The following is a 20,092-nucleotide window of genomic DNA, read 5'->3' on the forward strand; positions in this document are numbered from 1 at the left end:
GTGAGATGAAACTGTCGAAACCCCGTGTAGTACTAGAAGCGCATACACAAGTCTCGGGGCGGGCAGGAAATCTGAGTACAGTACTTTATTGGTTGATGGCTAACCAATAAGAATTTGTATTCATTTCGTCTGCCACATCCACTAACCTTATTTAACTGAACTTTCAATTCTGTTCAGTCGAACTTGGGAGAGTCCACTGTATTAAAATAAACTTCCGGGCCCTATTTATAATGTACTGTACTTACTATAAACAATTACCGATATGCGAAAATAGTTAGTTCTATCATCAGATGTAAGACCTATTTCAGTGAACATGAAAGTTTATGGTTCTCATATTTCTAGCTAAAAATTTCTAACAAAGTCTCTGAAATGAAAATTAATTTTATTAAAGAAAATTGAACGTATTTCTATCATACCTTTGCCGTATGTTTGTTTTAATTTAGTCATGTCAGTTAAAGAAAATTTGATTTTGTATTGGAATTATTAAAAAATCAAATGCACATTAAATTAATTAATTTTTAAACTTCGTCAATTCACTTAATAGGGCGTCTTTCTCCTATAAAACATGAAACTGAAGACTTTTTATGTATTAATTTCATTTGTTTAATAAATATTTATACACAGAATTACGTAAAAATGAATTACTGCTAATATAAATCATTGCTCATGTCCGGAGATATTCCAATACTTAACATGTCCAATACAGTTAATTCCAAAACTAACATATCCCTGTGTCCAATTCAAAAATAAATATCACTAATGCATTCAATTTTTTTACATGCTAATATAGCCTATTGATATGATTTTTACCACTTACCACCCTTAACTTCAGGCGGCATCCTCTGATTGCACTCCACCCCCCCCCCCGAAAAAATTGAACTCTACACATAAGCGTGGAATAAGTGCTCTCTCTCTCTCTTGCTGTTTTCTCAACACGCGCTAGGTAGATATGTTGTATTTTATGTTACCTAATCTTACAATATACATAGTTAAGTTTCGTGATACAAAATATGAAAAGGCATGTACTTCCGGGTTCCATTCATAATATCAAAATTCGAATCCTCTGCTTACAAACAAGCAAATCTCAAAAGATATCTCTTCTGTGCCGTAAATGTGGGCCGGAGAAGAGTACCAGTTTAAGTAAGCTCCTGGAACTTATACACGTCCGGAGTTCAGCTCCGTCTCTTTCATGTCAGAGATAGTGCAGTGAACCCATTGGAGCTAATCAAATTCGCCACTGTTTTCTATCTAATCTAATCTACGAAAAAGCTGCATCTGTTGAAAATGTTTCTACTTACACGATTAAGCTTTCACCTTGAAACACTGTCAGTTTACCTTTGAATTGTGCCGGAGAGTCCTCTGTGTATAGTGGCAACGTCCAGCAAAGTCTGGAACGATTCTTTTGGAAATTTATGTGGCATATTTCTTGCTTTTGCACTGCATTTCGTAAACGATAGAGTTGCGCCATGCTGAGCACATGAATAGGGAATCCCGATTTTTTTGTCTAGTGTTGATTCAAGACCATCGCCAGATCAGGGACGGAACGGTGCATTTTTCGAAAATTATTGACGATGCTGACGACAAGGGACAAGGCTGGGGGAGAGATTTATTGGGAAAGCTTCATTGTTATTATTTAGTTTTAAAAGTTTCCTTGCACTAAAAAAACAGACCTTTCTTTCGTCTCACTGTCAGTGTTGAATTGCCTCCAGTCCTGATTCTATTCCAGAAATCAGTATTATTTCTTAATTTAAAACATCCCTTCTAACCCAACATTTCGGGACCAGAATCGTCAATAGCTGTCTTTCTGGCAACAATTAAAACGGTGATATCAGATGTAAAAAATATGTTATGTCACATTGTTGTAACTCGCGCGGGAAACACAGCGTATTCGTTCGACATGCGACTAGACTCTTGCACCGCAATTTCAACAGCTCGCTTTGCTTTTCAGCTCAGCATCATTTTCATTGCAGTTTACACACACAGAGATGAAGCGGTGTAGTTTTTGTCTCTTTTGCTGAATTTTCTTTTTGGATGTACTTTTATATTCATTTGGTTATTTAGGGTGCTATGCACAGACATTTAGCTAGCCCGCGCTACGAGCGTGCTAAACTAGCCCCGGCTATCGGCTGATTACTTGCACAGGATTCATATCACATCATATCGCTAACACTGGTTTATGAATACGAAAAACGTTAGTTCGCTGATCATCCACCGGAAGTTCGCGCTAAGAATGTCTATGAATATGGCCCTACATGTTTAATTCCATGATGAATTCAATTTGATGTGGCTGAACTTGAGAATTTTCTGAACTTTTATGCCATCTATTATTGTAAGCTGCAACTAAATGAATAAGGAGGAGGAAACGTCATACACCTATAGACTTTTGTTCTGCAAATAACTCTACTTTTACGTGAAATGTAACATACTATAGACTTTCGTTTGTTCGGGGTCACGCTACAATTCCTTTTTCAGATCAAATCTTGATTGAAACAGAAATCTTGAACTGTCAATTAGAAATTTTATGAGGAAAAGACGAGATAAATTCGTTATTATTTTTTGTACAACTGGATAATTTGTGCATTTTTGGCTAAACAATATAAAATGTTAAATCAGGCTATATTATTTAATATTCATAGGCTAATTATCGGGATGACACTTCAAACACAAAATAGATGTCTGTACAAAGAATCCGTTTTAGTGTGGGTGATGTCGAAAACATTTAATTAACTGAACATACGTACATACACATACTGTGTGTCAGAGTTATTTTCCTACAATTTCAGGAATAAAATAATTGAGAAATTAATATTCCACTGAGGGCCGATTTCATGAACACACATTAAAAAATGCACTAACACGTTTAGCACCTGCTAGTATTTTAAAAATTATTGAGTCCACATTCTTTTGTGAATTTCGGTACCGCCAACGATTTCTAGGTGGTTGTTAACTAACTTAACTTTTTCCTTGGTTATTTAACGACGCTGTATCAACTACGAGGTTATTTAGCGTCGATGGGATTGGTGATAGCGAGATATTTGACGAGATGAGGCCGAGGATTCGCCATAGATTACCTGATATTTGCCTTACGGTTGGGGAAAACCTCGGGGGGGGGGGAACCCAACCAGGTAATCAGCCCAAGCAGGAATCGAAACCGCGCCCGAGCGCAACTCCGGATCGGCAGGCAAACGCCTTAGCCGATTGAGCTACGCTTGTAGCTAACGAACATTATGTTAACTCTCGCGAACATTGGAATAGTATTAATCAGGGAGGCGGTTTTATAACATAAGCTTTACTGAACACGTTTCACATGCGTCACATAGAGAAAACCTGTGCAATATATTACGATCTCTCTGGCAATTATTATTTGTTATTGAAAATGAACCGCGAAACTGATGGTATGAAAGATATAAAGGATCCAATTAATACAAATACAGAGAAGTCTTTAGTAGTGGAATTGATAACCAAATATAATGGTATTCTGGGATGCAAGAAAACAGTGTGAAAATCGGAGCCAAGGGTGACGAGCTGGTGTAGATTAGTAATGCGTTCAATTGCCATGGAGATGTTAGGCCTAAGCATGAAACAAGCAACGTAATTTTTGTGGCCTCTTCAATTAATGGAAACGTTATATAAGTTCGTCTCAATCGCACTGTAGCATTATAAACTAACGTAATACTAGTAGCATGAGATACATTTACACCTCTTTCCTCTCCCGTCGACGTACAGTACATTTAGGGTGCTATTCATAGACATTTCGCTAGCCCGCGCTACGAGCTTGCTAAACTAGCCCCGGCTATCGACTGGTTACTTGTACAGGATTCATATTATATCATATATCGCTAACGCTGGTTTATGAATACGAAAAACGTTAGTTCGCTGATCCACCGGAAGCTCGCGCTAAGAATGTCTATGAATACGGCCCTTAAAGCCTTGGTTTATCTGAACCGACGCATGCGAGGTGCGAGGCCCGCCTCGCACAAATCGGACTACACGAGAGATAGTGAGTGGTTTCTATAACTGCGAAGTACGCAAACCTCGCACCTCGCAGTTATAGAAACCACTCACTATCCACTATCTTTCGTGTAGTCCCGATTTGTGCGAGGCGGGCCTCGCAACTCGCATGTGTCGTTTCAGAAAAACCAAGGCTTAAAAGATCTAACAGTAATTTTGCGTGTACAGCCAACTTATACCAGCCATAGTTCAGGTTTTAACACAGGAAATTCTCATGTAAACTTAAACAGTTTAACAAATTATGGTAACAACTGTTCATGAAACAGTTTTGTGTTAAATTTATTGCTAAATCAGTATAACTGTTTATTAAGTTTTAACATCTGCTGGTGAAACCGGACCTTAGTGTTTTTGTTGTAACCTTACGTTAGCTATGCAAGTAGCTACACTACTAGATCAATGTGATTGCGTAAGCCTTCTCTCTTTTCTAACTAGATAATTATTAATTTTAATATATTAATTCGCTGATGAATTAACAGAATGATATTGACATAGTAGGAGTAGAGTGGTTCTAACGGCATGCAATTTACTTAACTCGAGTGTTTTTTCATATCTGGCATGCAAGTTGTAGTGATATCTAGATAGTGCAAAATATGCAGTGACTTTATAATGCTACATCCTTCATAAACGAACATAACAAGGGGAAGTACTTACTGCGACTAACTGCGGTTAAAGGTCTAACAAACTAACAAAAAAGTAATATACGTGCCGGTTTGAACACCGTTGCTGACTTGTCCCCAGGGGTCGCAGAAGCGTCAGCAGCACTACAGAGACTTCTGTCCAGCGTGACGTCAACAGGTGAGTTCGCATGCGATCTTACAGGTTTCTTGATCTTCCGAGAATAGTTTTCGTATTAAGAACTAAGCAGTTTTGTATTAATTATTATATTGTCTAAGAAGGGCGTCTCTGTTTAGATGTCGATTTTTTTTTTAATTCTTGGAATTAAATATTTCATGAAATTCTAAGAAGTCTCTGCTCCTGTTATGTGGTCTTTTATGTTTAAAAACTATTAGGTAATATTACTTTGTGCGAGATCGTGCGTATTTGCTTGTTTTCCGCACAGAACCAATACGCGGTAAGTGTGAAATACCACATTCAATATTCCCAACGTAACACACATAACAATTTCCCTCTTCTTACCGCTTAAGCGCGACATTCATTTTACTGCTTTAGGCTTTTAACATATTATTTTTAGAGACGTTTAACATAGTAATAATTATAAATTGGAAACTTACCACTGCAATTCCACCTAAATTGCAATGTTAATTATTGTTTTTAAATATTTGCAAAACTTAAGTAAAGTCTACTACTCCACGAAACTTATTGCATTCCTGATACAAGTAACATTAAGGAAGCCGTGAAAAAATCAACAAGATTCCAGATGCGGATGTTATTACTGCAATATGTTATATAAATAACATTGTTAAAATATTAAAATGAAAAATAAATCATTACATAACCTTACCGTTTGTTTTAAGTTCGCATTTATAGACCGGGGGAAAAAAAGACAGACTTATATCACGGCCTGCTAGAGTATAGTAAACACAGAAAACATTTTATAGCAACAATGTTGAAGAAAGATATTTTGGTTTTCCGAAGTTGCCGTCATTAAACAGAAACCAAGATGGAGATTTCATTGCAACTAATTAGAAATTCCTCTTTCAGGTATGTAATAAACGATCTTCGCACAATATAATGTACGATACACGAGCGGTATGTTTGTTTTCATGTTCTCTGAAATTAAAAAAGCTCAACTACGTTTCGCTTTTTCAATCTTTTCCTCGACAATGAAAACGTCAACATACCGCTCTTGTAACGTATATTACTATTTATAATCAATGTTATTCATTCACAAAATGTTAGCTACTAGTTCAAACGATATTTTTAATACTGTCATTTGCTCTTCTGAAATGGTCGAAGCCGAAAAATTCTTCAGTAGTTCGGCGGGATCGTTGTCGATGTCTTTGTTGGTCAGTGAGGTTATGAATAGCGATACCAACTCTGTTCAGCGCTGTCCCATAGAATGGCTCTTAGAACCCCGTAATTTTGTTTGTTATATTTTGCTTCGTTATTTGAGGAGTGTGTGATTCAGATACTTTTTTTTTATCGTGATTGGGACAAGTTGCCTGGCTGAGGTTTTTTTCCTGGATTTTCCACTTCAAGCATTATCATCTTCGTTCCATTTAGGCGCTAGATAACTATAGCAGTTGATAAAGCGTCGTAAAATAACAAAAAATCACTTATTTTATCTACATTTTTATTAGAAACGAAAGTTCCTAGAGGAGATAAATGTCCCACTACATTCAATTTGTTTGCTATAAGGCACAAGATCACAGTCTTTAGAATTAGATGCTGTAACGTATTTACAAAATTTACATGTTTTGTGGCAAACCAGGTATCTCTAATAATGATCTTTTAATTTTGGGTCCAATAACCACACCTTTTCAAAAAAACTGCTTTACTACGATCGCCTTAGTACGGTACACTATGTAACACACGTAAACTTAATTACCGGTACAGGTTTTTACAGGATTTTAACTCCTTTGCTTTTCTTTCGCCGAAATCTGTATTGTTAATGTGCGGTGATACATTATTGCTTGTTGTGTTGGGTGGACGTTTCCCCTTGAAGTTTATAGAACGTATATATTTTCAGATTCAATGGAAGAACATTTAATATGTCAGCAATCGTTCACTCATTGTAAGGTAACAATTTTCGGCGCTCAGCTGTTTACAAATCAATGCCAGCTGACTGTTATGTTCATGTGCTTGTCATTTTAGCGTCATGATCAACAGGAACATAAAAATGAAGTATTAGTGTCGGTAGTAACAAAAGGCATCCTGTAAGTTTTTGAGTATTTAATTGGAAATAGACTCAAATTTATATAAAAAAAATTGTAGGGCTATCATTGGAGAAGGAACAAATCTCTTTCGAGATATTATTGATGATAAATAAATTTGTATTAATACCAATGATATTTTCCATCGCCTGTGGCGCACTCTGAATTATCTTTGATAAACTAAATGGTCCACTCTTCTCGGCGCTAGCGACATCTATAAGCAACGCTCGTAAAGTCGGGACGAATAATGGCAACATAAGGCCTTGTCATTGCAAAAAAGATCCGACTAGATTCCAAGTAGTCTTAAATTTGAACCCCCCCCCCCCAAAGTACTTGTCGCTGTGGTTGGTTTTCGTCCGCTAACTTGACATCAAAACCACTGAATTGGCAACACTTTAAATCGGAATGTTACCACTCTTCTGCAACGGATGGTCTTCTCGGCTGATTGTTAATAAAAGTCGAGAACGGAGTAATGTTGGTGTGAACAAAATGGGGGTCTAGACAAAGTTGCCTCAGTTAATTTCTTTTAACTTAAAACGTTACGTTTACGGGTTCAAAGTTAAGCACAGTGATCACTAGACCACCGAAGATGACTTAAACAGTCATCTTCGATCACTGTGCTGAAGACAGAGGAAAAGAAAGTAGCGTTCAAAATTAATTATTTCTTATATGTAGAGGGAACTATACCCGAACACGATCTTTGATCATAATATGTGTGTTCCTGATTTCTTATAACTTGTATGTAATTTATGAATATCAACTACTGTTCCCCAACCAGGAGATCAACCGTGAAAGGAATGTGCTTACTATTGCGTCAGCTATTGGAGCGAAGTAGATAGATAATATTACCGTTATGACGTCAGTTTAAAAACCATGCGCTCTCCTGCATATGTTATTTCCCGTATGGAGGGACTAAAAGACCAGGAGATTAACAGTGATCTAATTTTGTAACTAGGGTAGTATTAAATATGAGTGTATCAGTGTTATTGTTTGTGCTGTGAGAGTTAGCCAATAGAGATATGAGTACCCACGTGTGTGACCTTATGACATCTTATGACATCAACATTCATTCACAGCATCACCCCGCTGCCTCTCATTCCCCAGAGACTGTCTCGTGGTTGGAGTACAGTATTTCGCCATATATTTAGGTAATACTCGTCGAAATTTTCTCTCTTATAAACTGACACTTGTTAGCGTCCCTGCTATTGAGACCACGATCAACCGATTGGCCAACGTGTCATCATTCCACGCTGGAGACCCGAGTTTCAAAGCCCGACAAGTCAAAGTAGAATTATTCATAGTTTACAGCTACAGTATTCATGTACTGTACGTTTCCTGATTCACTTCCACTGCATTTGCTATTTTTGGATATTTTTCATAACTCACAATTATCTTTTGAAATGTGTGAAAAGACAAGGAGACGCTACTGTACCTTATTTTTGCAGGATATTTAAGTATATTTAAGAATTATTTGAAAGCGACTTTGTGCCTTATTTCTTACTAAAAGTTTGTTTCATTCTTTTACTGTACACTGTAGGCCTTAGCAAGTGATGTAAATGATCGCATAATGTTAAATTGTTCGGATTTGCGGGAGCTGTATGATTATTTATTGGTTATTTATCTATTTTCTTTAAGTATGTACAGCTAGGAAGGTAAGACCTCTGCCAAACATTGGTATACACAGTAGTTAATATCATTTCCTCTGTAGCGACCGGCCGAAGTGCTTTCCCCTCTGCGCGTGTTCGGTAAGATCTGAGTCAAACATTGATATGCGTTGTGGACCATGACGACATCGTCTCTACAGCGGCCTGCGCGTGTTCAGCTCAGATCTAATCTTCTCAGTTACAGTTAGAACTGCGAAGTTACTGCATATTACATTCATATGTTCGTAAATTAACTCAGCCCTCCTCTACTTCTGCGTTGCAAAATAATGTAAGAGTTCATTGAAGTTCGAGAATTCAGTCATTCCGATAGTAAGTTACGTTTTGGAAGTGCAAAAAATATGCCTGTTTTCATTTTATTCCACAGGATGTTTTTTACTCGTTTTATAGACAAAACCGTTCCGCCTCTCCAGTGGTCTTCGGAAAGGTTCCTGTGATCTGGAACAGTTTAATATTCTCAGGAGAAGCTTTCATAAATTTGTTTCCATTAAGAAAGTTCAATTCAAACATGATGAATAGGGGACTTACAGACGCGAGAATATTTCTATAATCTGTATGTATCACGAATTTATCATGGACCAAAGTCTCGCTAGATGACGTAACTAGCACACATTACATATGATAATGTAGGCTAGTCCTTTCTGATGGAAATTAAATGCAAATAATTATTGTCATTAAGGCTGTGGATCGGTGAAATTTCTAACTTGTACATTTTTAAACCAATTAATCTTAATCTTTTACCACATATTTCTTACAATGAGGACATGCAATATACAAACTTTCGTTTTGATATTAAAATTAGTTTACCTATAATTAATTTTTGTATTTTTTTTTCAATACTGAATTATAATTGTCCCAATTTCCAAAGTTTACATATTTTTTTATTTATAGTTAATTTATTTCTGTCAGATCTATGTAAAATATGACTCATGCTTTTCATATTTTTGCAATTGGCTACTTTTTGAGAAAAAAAATTACCACGTTAGTTGTTAATTTTTCGATTTTTTAAACTTATTACGTCCTCAATACATGGCGATTTCAATAATTTCAATAACAGAAGGAAACACATGTCACTACTTCACATGCGTTTGTGGACTTCTGTACAAAATTTCACTGAGATTGGAAGACAGTGCATACGTTAGAGCATTTTGAATGTTACAAAATGTTGAAAATTGGAAAATCGAGAAAACGAGTGTCGGAGTGTAACATGTATATGATATATACTATCGATATCCTTCCTTTCTGTGCAGGTCTACCACATAAATTTTTCTCCTACGTAACAGCGCGACATATGAACTGACTGAGAAGTAAAGTTATTTAGAATTAAGAACAAAGTCTGTCAGGATGACAGCTGAGTGTCAGTTTAAAGGGCTGCAGGCCACATACGCTCTGGTCTCTTTAAATTCGTCCTAAGCGGCTTTAAATAGTCATAGGGCCAAAATAAGCACAGGTTTAGAAAACTGAAACATTGTTTTTAACTCTAAAAGTAAATTAAAATTTCCATTTTTTTTTTTTTCGCAGATCCATAGCTTCAAGATTAACATTTCTGTTAAGAAATACTTCTTAGTTTTGTCACAGTGATTCCATTTAAGGTAAAGTAATGGCTTGTCATATAGTGAATAGGGGTGCAGAGACGGAGCTCCAAGACTGGGGGGTTCAGTCACTACTTGTTTTCACATTGAATGTTTTTAATGTAAACTACTAAACGTGGTATCTTGTAGGGGTTGGTAAGACGTGCTCCGGCTTTGAGAGGTGCTGAGTCTTCATTTCGACACGTAACAACCGAATCCTATCGAAACCACGCCTCTCAGCTCTCTTACACAGGGGATAATCTAATTTCCAGGTTGGAACTTGCGATGTAAGCATACTACATATTTAAAAAAAAAAACCTTCTACTGGTATCCTTAACAATTGTAATTATGTTGATTTTCATTATCGGATACGACAGAGTAATATTTGGAAACGTCTTTCATTATTTTTAATTCTGAATACCATTATTAATGATACAGTATATTTTGAAATTTTTGTAGAGATCATTTAATGAGTAACTGCGACTAGGCCTGATGATTCTCGAGCTTCTCTTGTTGACTTTATTCCTAAACTGTGATCTGTCCTCTAAGGAAGCCCTTGAAGGTAGCCAAGCTACTGCGAGTAGAGCTCTTGTTTCATTGCGATCCTGCAAACCCCATCACAGGTGACAGCGGCCGTATAAAATAGTAGCAAAATTTGTGCGAAGCTCAGCAGGCTACACAGGGTGATTTACTTGTCTTTTTCAGTCTTAAGCAGTTCTGCTTTTAGAGCTTGGCCTTGAAACTGCGGCACCTGTTACTAGTAGATCTCGGCAAGATTAGATGTGAAACTTCTAGGTCAGGGATCTTCAATTATTTTTCCTTGGGGTCCGAGTCGCAATAAAGGGAAATTTTGGGTTCAAACATTTGATTAAGACAGGTGCTGGTCTTATTTATAGTGATTGGTCAATCTGTATAGTTGGATAAAAGTATAGATGAAGAATAATTGCAAAAAAAGTAACTATGACGTGTATTAGCATGAATTAGCATTGTATAGCCCAGTCCATTCCTTATCTCGTGAAACCTTTCTACGCGTCAGGGGAAGAAGAAAGTTAACTGAGAACCTTCCCTCCCTCCCTCCCTCCGCTCCTTCTTGCAGCCAGCGAGCTCTCTTACCCCCACCATAAGGTTCTTACCCCTACCATAAGGTTCTTACTATATCCTGCGGCGCAAACAAGCATTTGGTTTCACGAGATAATAAGTGATCTATATTTCCATCCTTTTTTTTTTTTGTTTTTGTTTTTGTTTTTTTTTTTCAATTTCTGCAGTTCGTGCATACACGCACAGAAATGAATTTTTATATCAATGACAATTAAATTCAATGACAATATCCACGTTTGAAATATAAAATTCACCCATCCAGCCTCACCACTGATGAGTCATCAGTGAGAGATGTGGCATGTCTTGCTCTGTGAAATCTTTTCAAATTCCGGAATGTAAGAAGTTCCAAGCAATGGTTAAACAGTCCCGCAAGTGTTCATGAGTTTTTTTGGATCTGAAATTGTTCTTCACAAAATTAATTTTGTAAAACACATTTTCGCGTGCGCCCACGCACACATACACACATCGATGACCCAAATATTGAAAACTTGCGCAAGTTAAGGTATGAATCACTATCAAGAGAGAGTCGAGATGTTCATTGAAGTAATTCAGAACGTAACACTGATGTTTATACGTCTGTGGAACAAATATTATTTTAGTAAGTCGTACATTATTCTCTGAAATATTTGTACTGTTTTTAATTATTATTGTAATTCATTTCTTTTAACCCTTGACATCGTATAAAATTTGGAAGCTCCGAGGAGAAAGGTTTCACTGCTCTAGTTTGTCATCTGCATCTTTCTTACTGGAAACAGGCAAGTCTTCACTTTATTTCATGACCAAGAAATGTTAGCACTAGTGGATACGCTTTCTACGTTTTAAAAATGCGAGTGAATGAAGCACCCGTGTTAAATTTTTAGTAAGTTTTAGTGGCTTATTGCTTTTATTTATTTATATCTTCATTTATTTAGTTAAGGTATTAATGCTGGAAAACAAATATTTTATAACAACACTGAGACTGTTGGATTCGTTCTGCAGTGCTTTTTACGACAACTCTCCGACAAACCGCAAAAGTTTCGATCCCAATGAAACTGCAAGCTGCGTTGATTCGTGTTTTTAAATGTTGCACAATGAAGGTCCCCCTCCATACACTTCCTCTTCAAAAATGGTACCCCACAAGTCCAGGTGTATTCGTTTGCTAAAGGTATGTTTTCCTCGGTGCGACTATTGCGATGATCGTTCAACGATGATCGTGCAACGATAATCGTTGAGCACTATTTCTTTGTATTTTCTAGAGTCGCGGCAGTCGCTCGGAGGAAAACAGTTCCATAGAAAATACAAAGAAATAGTGCTCAACGATTATCGTTGCACGATCATCGTTGCACGATCATCGTTGCACGATCATCGTTGCACGATCATCGTTGAACGATCATCGCAATAGTCGCACCGAGGAAAACGTACCTTAAACATACGAGTATTCTATTCAACTTAATGAACCAGGACTGGAATTCACAGATTTCGAAATTTCTGGTTTAATGTGGAATTAGTAACTAATAAATATAAAACACTTGCATTAAAACATGCATGGGCGAGACTCGAACTCACAACTTTAACATTATCGGCGGTACCTACGACTTGACAAACTGAGCAAGTGTGTAAGGAACACTATTGCATTTTTCATTCAATAACTGCTTATGGATATTCTATTATTTCACGAAATCGACTGTAAACCTACAGGATTGCATAACTGCGCATAAACAAAGCGCAGGTGATACACCCGGTATGAAGAATTTTGTAGAAAGAATCCCTGACAAACTGCAGTCCCTGAAAACCGAATTATTTTTAAGAAATCTCTGCCACCATCACAAAATTGGCCTAAGGTCAGACAGCGATTCCGAGCTGCGGCTATTCAGGAGAGATCTGAACGTGAGGAAGCATTTTGAGAACACTCTGCTGGCATTGATCAATTTCCGTTGTCACGCCTGTATTCGCACCTTGTAGAGTACGTTGCCGTCATATGTGTTAGTAAGATGACGCATGAGCGTAACAAGAATTGCACCTTAGCGGAAATTGTGCAAGAAAGTAATTGCTATTGCATTTGTTCTAGCGGTTTCCGTGCATGAAATGGGTAACAGCTACTTCATGCATCATTAGGAAACTCAGAGTTGTATACAGTTTACATTATGCCAACGCGTTCGATCGAAGAAACTTGCTCGTCATTCTTGAGGTCGGTTTCACCAATGTTAGCCAAGGTTTCACGCCGCTGTTAATTTAATGACTTTTGTTAAAATTATAATTGTACCACTGGAAGGACGTGTGCAGATTAGAACAGCAGTTCTGGAACTTTGCGGAATGGGTTTTTGGGACATGGCTGCCTTCGATTATGGATGCCGTTGATGTTTTTTTTTTCTTAGGATAACTGCGCGGCTGATAACGAACTGCACGGTGGTGACCTTAATTAATATCTTTGCAATTTAAGTGTGTTCCCCGAAGTTAGTTTTTAAGCCATTTTCATAGTTGTTTGTGCCAACGGATGCAAAGAACGTCCGTTGACACGCACGCAAATGTAAATAATAACTTTTAAGTTCGAAAGTCTTTATTTCCCCATTAGAGAAAATATTGTGATGCAGAGTTTTTTGGTCCCATGGCAGTGTCCTTTAACTTTCCGTTATTCGCCCCGACTCCAAGAGCGTGCTCATAGACGTCGCTACTGCCGAGAAGCGTAGTTAAGACGCGAAAGAAGGGAAGTAATAGGAGTAGTGAGGAGAGTTCCGGAGTAGAGATAAGGGCGAGCGGTCAGTAAAGGAATGCAGTAGAGCTTAACTGTATTAGAAACATACCGCTCTACCGCACGCATGATATCCGAACGCTCTGAAGGCAAGCGAGTGACTAACCCAAACACTCCTTGGCGTAACTAAATGGACCCAGGCGCACATTGTCGGCGACTGTCAGGACTAAATAATCGTACTGTAAATTACGTATCGTATATACGACGAGTTAAAACTAGACCTTTGTGCGAAAACTGGACATGTACTCAAAAGTGGGGTAAAGTTGACCATAGGACAAGAAAAGCGTATCATCAGCCCTCTTTGAGACTGAAAATAGGTCAAATCAAAAATTCTAAACTGCAAATAAAATAATGAACTTTAAAAATATGTTGTGCATTTCTGATATGCATGGTTTAAATAAGTTTTATGGTCAAGTTTACCGCAGTTCACGGGAAATAATTCACTTCAGAGGAAACAGGGAGTATGACATACGATATACCCCGTAAGTTCTTCCCTAAAACTTCTTGCCGTCCCCCCCCCCCAAGAAAAAACTGACGACGCCCCTGCATACAATCCGTATGACAGGTTGTAATCCAAATATTAAAATATAGCTACCGTATTTACTTGCTATATAATTGTTTTTATTTAATGAATTTTGTGTTTCAATTTTTCCCACTGCAACGCCTTTAATTTATCTATGGCAAGAAATAATTTGTAAGGCAACAGTAAGAGGATATAGGCTACGTATATTCACTGAGTTAATGAACGCCGAGAGAAAAAGCTCATGTACCGTAACTTCGGAATGTTCGTCTTACGAAATTCGCATTGTCCAGTGTCCATGTGTGTCTTACGGTTTGTAGGCCTACAAGCGGTACAGTGAAACAGACAATACGTTTTGTCGTCGCGAGTTAAAACATTATTTTCCGGAATGTTGCGGGTATCGCAACTACCAATTAGAAAGTTGAAGTGCTGTGAGGATTGTGTTAATATCGAATACACCAAGATTTCACGAGAACGCACGTTCCCAAGGCATTAGTTAGGCGATAATTGCTTTCATTCTGGAATGAACTGCAAATTAAATGAACGTTATTTACATCATAGTTCAGAAATTACAAATAAGATGCAATTGACTTGTGTTGCAATTTCAGAGATCGCAATTCTTCTATTCTGTATTGCCACACGTCATTTGCTTTCCTTAACTCTGTTGCTGCGGTTAAAAAAAGAAATATTAATTTTAGTTGTTTCGGTATAAGTAGCCAGTTTTAATATTTCAACAAATGAAAATGGCGGTAGTCACTTCAGATTCTATCTCCTGAAAGAATTTTAGTAACAGAGTTTTTTTTTTAGGAAAAGTTTCGAAAATCTTGATGTATCCGACTAAATATACGCTACTTTCTTTTCCCGTGGTAGAAAGTAACCTTTAAGAAACAATATCTTTTGGGTTTCATGCAAGCATGTTGAAGTCACCCTCTGTAGTCTAGCGGTTACCATGTCATCAGTTGCCGAGATAGTGGATTTTAAAGGGAGATAAAATCCGTAGCGTGGCTTTCTTTGAGAAGTTTTACGTTATGTAAAAGGACCTTGTTCCTGATGGCAGGATCTAGGCATAATTTGTCGGCCGTTTCTCGTCAACGTTTCATTTCTACGTTGAATAAAACTTCCCAGTTGAAAGCATTGTTATATAAAATACTTTCATCACTCTTAATTTACTAGTGTCGTTGCAGTTGTCATTACGCCTTTACTATTATTATTATTATTATTATTATTATTATTATTATTATTATTATTGTTACTTTTGATATTAATACTATTGAAATTACTACTACTGCTGCTGCCATTACTATTATCGCTACTATTGACATTGCTATAACAGTGCACCGCCACTATTATCACTGTTACTACTATTATTGCAACTACTGCTATTACTATTACTACAGCTAATGCTACTTATATTATTACAGCTAATGCTACTTATATTATTACAGCTACTGCTGCAAATATTGCTATTGCTACTATTACTACAGCTCCTGCTACTAGTATTATTACAGCTACTGCTATTAGTATTGCTACTGCTACTATTACTACTGTTACTAGTATTATTAAAGCTACTGCTACTAGTATTGCTACCATTACTATTACTACAGCTACTAGTGTTATTAAAGCTACTGCTACTAGTATTACTACAGTTACTAGTATTATTACAGCTACTAGTATTACTACAGCTACTAGTATTACTACAGCTACTAGTATTACAGCTACTGCTACTAGTATTACTACAGCTACTGCTACTAGTATTACTACAGCTACTGCTACTAGTACTACTGTTACTAGTATTATTAAAGCTACTGCTACTAGTATTGCGACCATTACTATTATTACAGCTACTGCTACTAGTATTGCGACCATTACTATTATTACAGCTACTGCTACTAGTATTGCGACCATTACTATTATTACAGCTACTGCTACTAGTATTACTACAGCTACTGCTACTAGTATTGCTACTGCTACTAGTATTACTATAGCTACTGCTACTAGTATTGCTACTGAGAAATATTTTTAATATGCCTTAAAATATATTCTTGAAATGATAATTTAGTAATGTATTCTAATTAGAATGAGTTAAGTCTTCTCTTTAATTTTATGTGTGTTCGAAATGTGGTCTAGAATCACAAGCAACTCCGTTACCTACTTATCTAGTTTACATCATCATCGCCTTAATACCAACAGCAGTTGTATGTTTAAGCCTGAGAATCTCTTTATATTTAAGAAGAATAAAACTTCCACTCCTTTTCTGTCCGTTGTCGTTTCGGGATAAAGTGTAATATGAGTAGTAACACAGGCGTTTTGAAATCCCTGTTAATATGCATGCTGTATCACCGGCAACACGTATCGCTCAAAGACGGCAACATTTTTGCTTAGCCGATATCACGTTGCTGCAGTTTGACAGTCTACATCTACTACAGTGTAAACAGACCGAAATCAGCGGTATGGAATATTGCTAGTTGCCTGTTGTGTATTGCTCCGGTGTGAGAGCTGACTTAGAGCTGGGATGTCAAAACGCCTGAATTACGTGCTCATACTACAAGCAATACAAATCCAACAAGGTTCACTTATCGGCAAGATAAAGTGCAATCATCGCTCTTAAGGAAATGTTGTGCGGGTTCTTGAGAGCACGCAGTGCAGGCGTTTTGACATCCCTGGCTTAGGGTGACTGAGCCTAGGAGCAGTTATAGTAAGTTAACGGCATCCTAACCGAAAATAAGTGAAGGATGCTCGGAATTTCTCCAGCGCTTTCTCATGTAGTCTTGAAGTGAATGCCATTGCCTTAGTATGGTAGAGGTTGTTATGAATATGATCCAAGTTAACAAGAACCCACTGGTTTATCTAAATATGTTGTAAAAGTGTGTTAGTAGAATGTTTGCGTGTCTGTCGGCCAGATACTGAAACCAGCGATAACATTACTCATTTAGTGCGGATATTTATATCCCCAAACTCGTAAGGTTTGTATGTTTCAAATATTACGTCTGTGGGACTTAGTGTCACGACTGTGACCACTACCATCGTCATAGCCGCCACCGTCATATTCACGTCATATTCTCTGCTACATCGTTCTTTTTTGTCGGCTCCGATACAACTGTCACTGTCACCACACAACTGTCACTATAACTTCCGACACAGCCGTCACTGTCGCCTTCGACATAGTCGAGTCGTCACAGACATCGTCACCCCCACCAGCAAAGTTCTTAATCACTACCACTGTCACCACTATTTACGACTACGACTCTGCATCATACCCTAGTTGGGAAAGAAGTCGTCTAGCCGAGAGACACAGAAGCACTTACGTAAAAATATAACACAGATGTAGGTACTTAGTAGTCGCCCATCTGTAATTGTATGTATCCTATGAAATTGCTGCATCATCTGAATTGTTTTGTTTTAAGGAATCAAAAGGAAACTCCTATTGAACGTGAAATCCGGTTGGCTCGTGAAAGAGAGGAGGAATTGCGACGAGAGAAACGTCTTCCACCACTGAATTCTCTGTCTTCTCCAGCAGCTGGGAAACAAGAGGTAAGAGTATGTGGTTAATTCAATATTGTAAAGTGATTTACGTACATGTGTACATTTACGGTGACCCTATGTAATGCGACGATGTTGATTGTAAAGTTCCATAACCTTCATAAATCTAGTATTCTTATCTGTAACTGATTAAGCTAAGCGACCTTCATTATTTTAGAGTACAGTACAGAGATTTCTTTTGTGTACGATATTTCCTTTGAAGTACAGTATTTTGTTCTTGCTTTCAAATATCTTAAGGCTACTGAAAATAGTCTAATTTTGACAAATATTGTCTTTTTTTTTTTTCGCGCTAAAAATGGTGAGGTTTCATGAAAATTTTATTTTAATATAATTATAACTATACTTTTATATAGTTGGTAGAAGTTGTGTTAATGCAGAAGTTAGTAACCAAAACTTTAAATTTAATTATCTAAAAAAAGAAATTTACTACGTTTTCAACGATGTGCTGATTTTTATTTCTCAGTGGTTAAAGATAGACTGATGAAACTTGACATACCGTATTTAATCTTTTATATCTGTTGTGAAATGGAGCATTTGATTGGCTGTATTTAGCATAGTTTTATTGCTAGAGAATTATATATAAAGCAGTATTATTCTTTTATTGATGTTTGAACTTTGAAGAAATTATATATATATATTTTTTTTACAAATATACAAATTAGAGTAGGACATTACTAATGCTCCATTGCATAATATGCAGTGTTATCTTTAAGAAAAAATTATATATATATATATATATATATATATAAGGAAATTAAAAAAAAATACAAAATTTTAATTTTTTAAGTGCTTATGAGAAAAGGTTGAAATTTACAATGTGTGATTATGATAATGATATGCATATTCAGTAAAAATTTCAACTGTCTAGCTAAAAAATTGTGGATTTCAAAAATTTCAGTAGCGCATCACCTTATTTGTTTTTGTTCTGATTCATCTTTTAACATTGATAAATACTGTTAAAACATGCACGTAAGTCGTGTAGGCTAGGTATTTTTTAACGACTTCAGAAGAAATATAGTTTAATAGAAAATCATAACTATTTCCCAAATAAACCAGTTACGTGCATTATTTCTTGACAGTGAGCCGTAATTTTTCTCAAGATTGTCATCATTCTGGAACCTAATATTGTATTTCCATTAAAGTTAATCTGAATGAAATGTAATATCGCAAGTTCCCCCCCCCCGGGGCCTTAATGCAAAATAAATTAAAATTTTAAAATTGAAATTAAACAAAAAAGAAATCTTGGACTTTGAATAAGTCTACACCCGGAAGTAGTTGCCTATGTTAAATATAACTTAAAAATGTCACTGACCTGGTGGTTAGCACTAGTGAAAGACAGTATTCACAAGGTTACGTATAATTATTTCTACCGTAGTAAAAGCAGTTAGTTGATCTAGGGCTAAGATGTCATGCTCAAATACCATAATAAATCACGTGGTAGATTGCATAAAGAATATATGCAAATATTGTAATGCAAACATCAAGTTCGAAGTTCAGTGGGTGATTATAATGATAGTGATGTAATTATTATTGTGTTAGATATGCAGATCTGTGTATAGAGTTGCAAAATGAACAGAATTCATCTTGATGTGCATTACTCTTCATATAAATGGTGAACAAAGCATCTTAAATGAATATTTTAACTTCATAGTGTCGGTTATGTTATGGTAAATGTTAATCTGTGTGAACCGACACTTTGTCTTTTGCCTCCTAACGTGTTTGTATTGCACTCGTTACATTTTGTAATGAAATACTGTTTGCACACTAAGTACTCCATAAAGCCAGTATTTTTGCGTAAAAAGTGTTCCTATTGCAGACTTAATTTTTTTAATGAATTAGGTTTTTTTGTTGATTGTGATCATGTCAACTGCAGGTCGGAGCGCTAGATGCAATGAGCTCAGGTTTAGAGCAAAATGAGAACAGGAGCCATCAGTGCCGAGGTTAGCATTACTGGTCTAGGGAAATTAAAACAATATATATATATTATTTTAAATAAATTTAGAAATTATTTACAAGATTCGGTACGTAATTTAGTACAGATTTAATATGAAATTTCAATGTTTTTAGTGCTACTAATTTTTATATCGTCATTGTTCCTGCAATAACTCCTATGTGCAAAATATAAAATT

General features: G+C 36.5%; 1 protein-coding gene across 4 annotated transcripts in view; it reads left to right on the forward strand.

The window, feature by feature from the left end:
* The window catches only part of mdu (meduse), a 518,612-nt gene that overhangs the window by 477,904 nt on the left and 20,616 nt on the right, over positions 1-20,092 (forward strand). For 3 of the 4 annotated variants that reach the window (XM_069837376.1, XM_069837373.1, XM_069837375.1), the window contains exons 6-7: positions 4,750-4,806; positions 17,828-17,954. In XM_069837376.1, the coding sequence (XP_069693477.1) occupies positions 4,750-4,806; positions 17,828-17,954 (184 nt within the window). The remainder of the gene's footprint in view (positions 1-4,749; positions 4,807-17,827; positions 17,955-20,092) is intronic. The other variant, XM_069837374.1, reaches the window with a different exon arrangement.

This window comes from Periplaneta americana, chromosome 10, assembly GCF_040183065.1.
Source record: "Periplaneta americana isolate PAMFEO1 chromosome 10, P.americana_PAMFEO1_priV1, whole genome shotgun sequence".
Lineage (NCBI taxonomy): Eukaryota > Metazoa > Arthropoda > Insecta > Blattodea > Blattidae > Periplaneta > Periplaneta americana.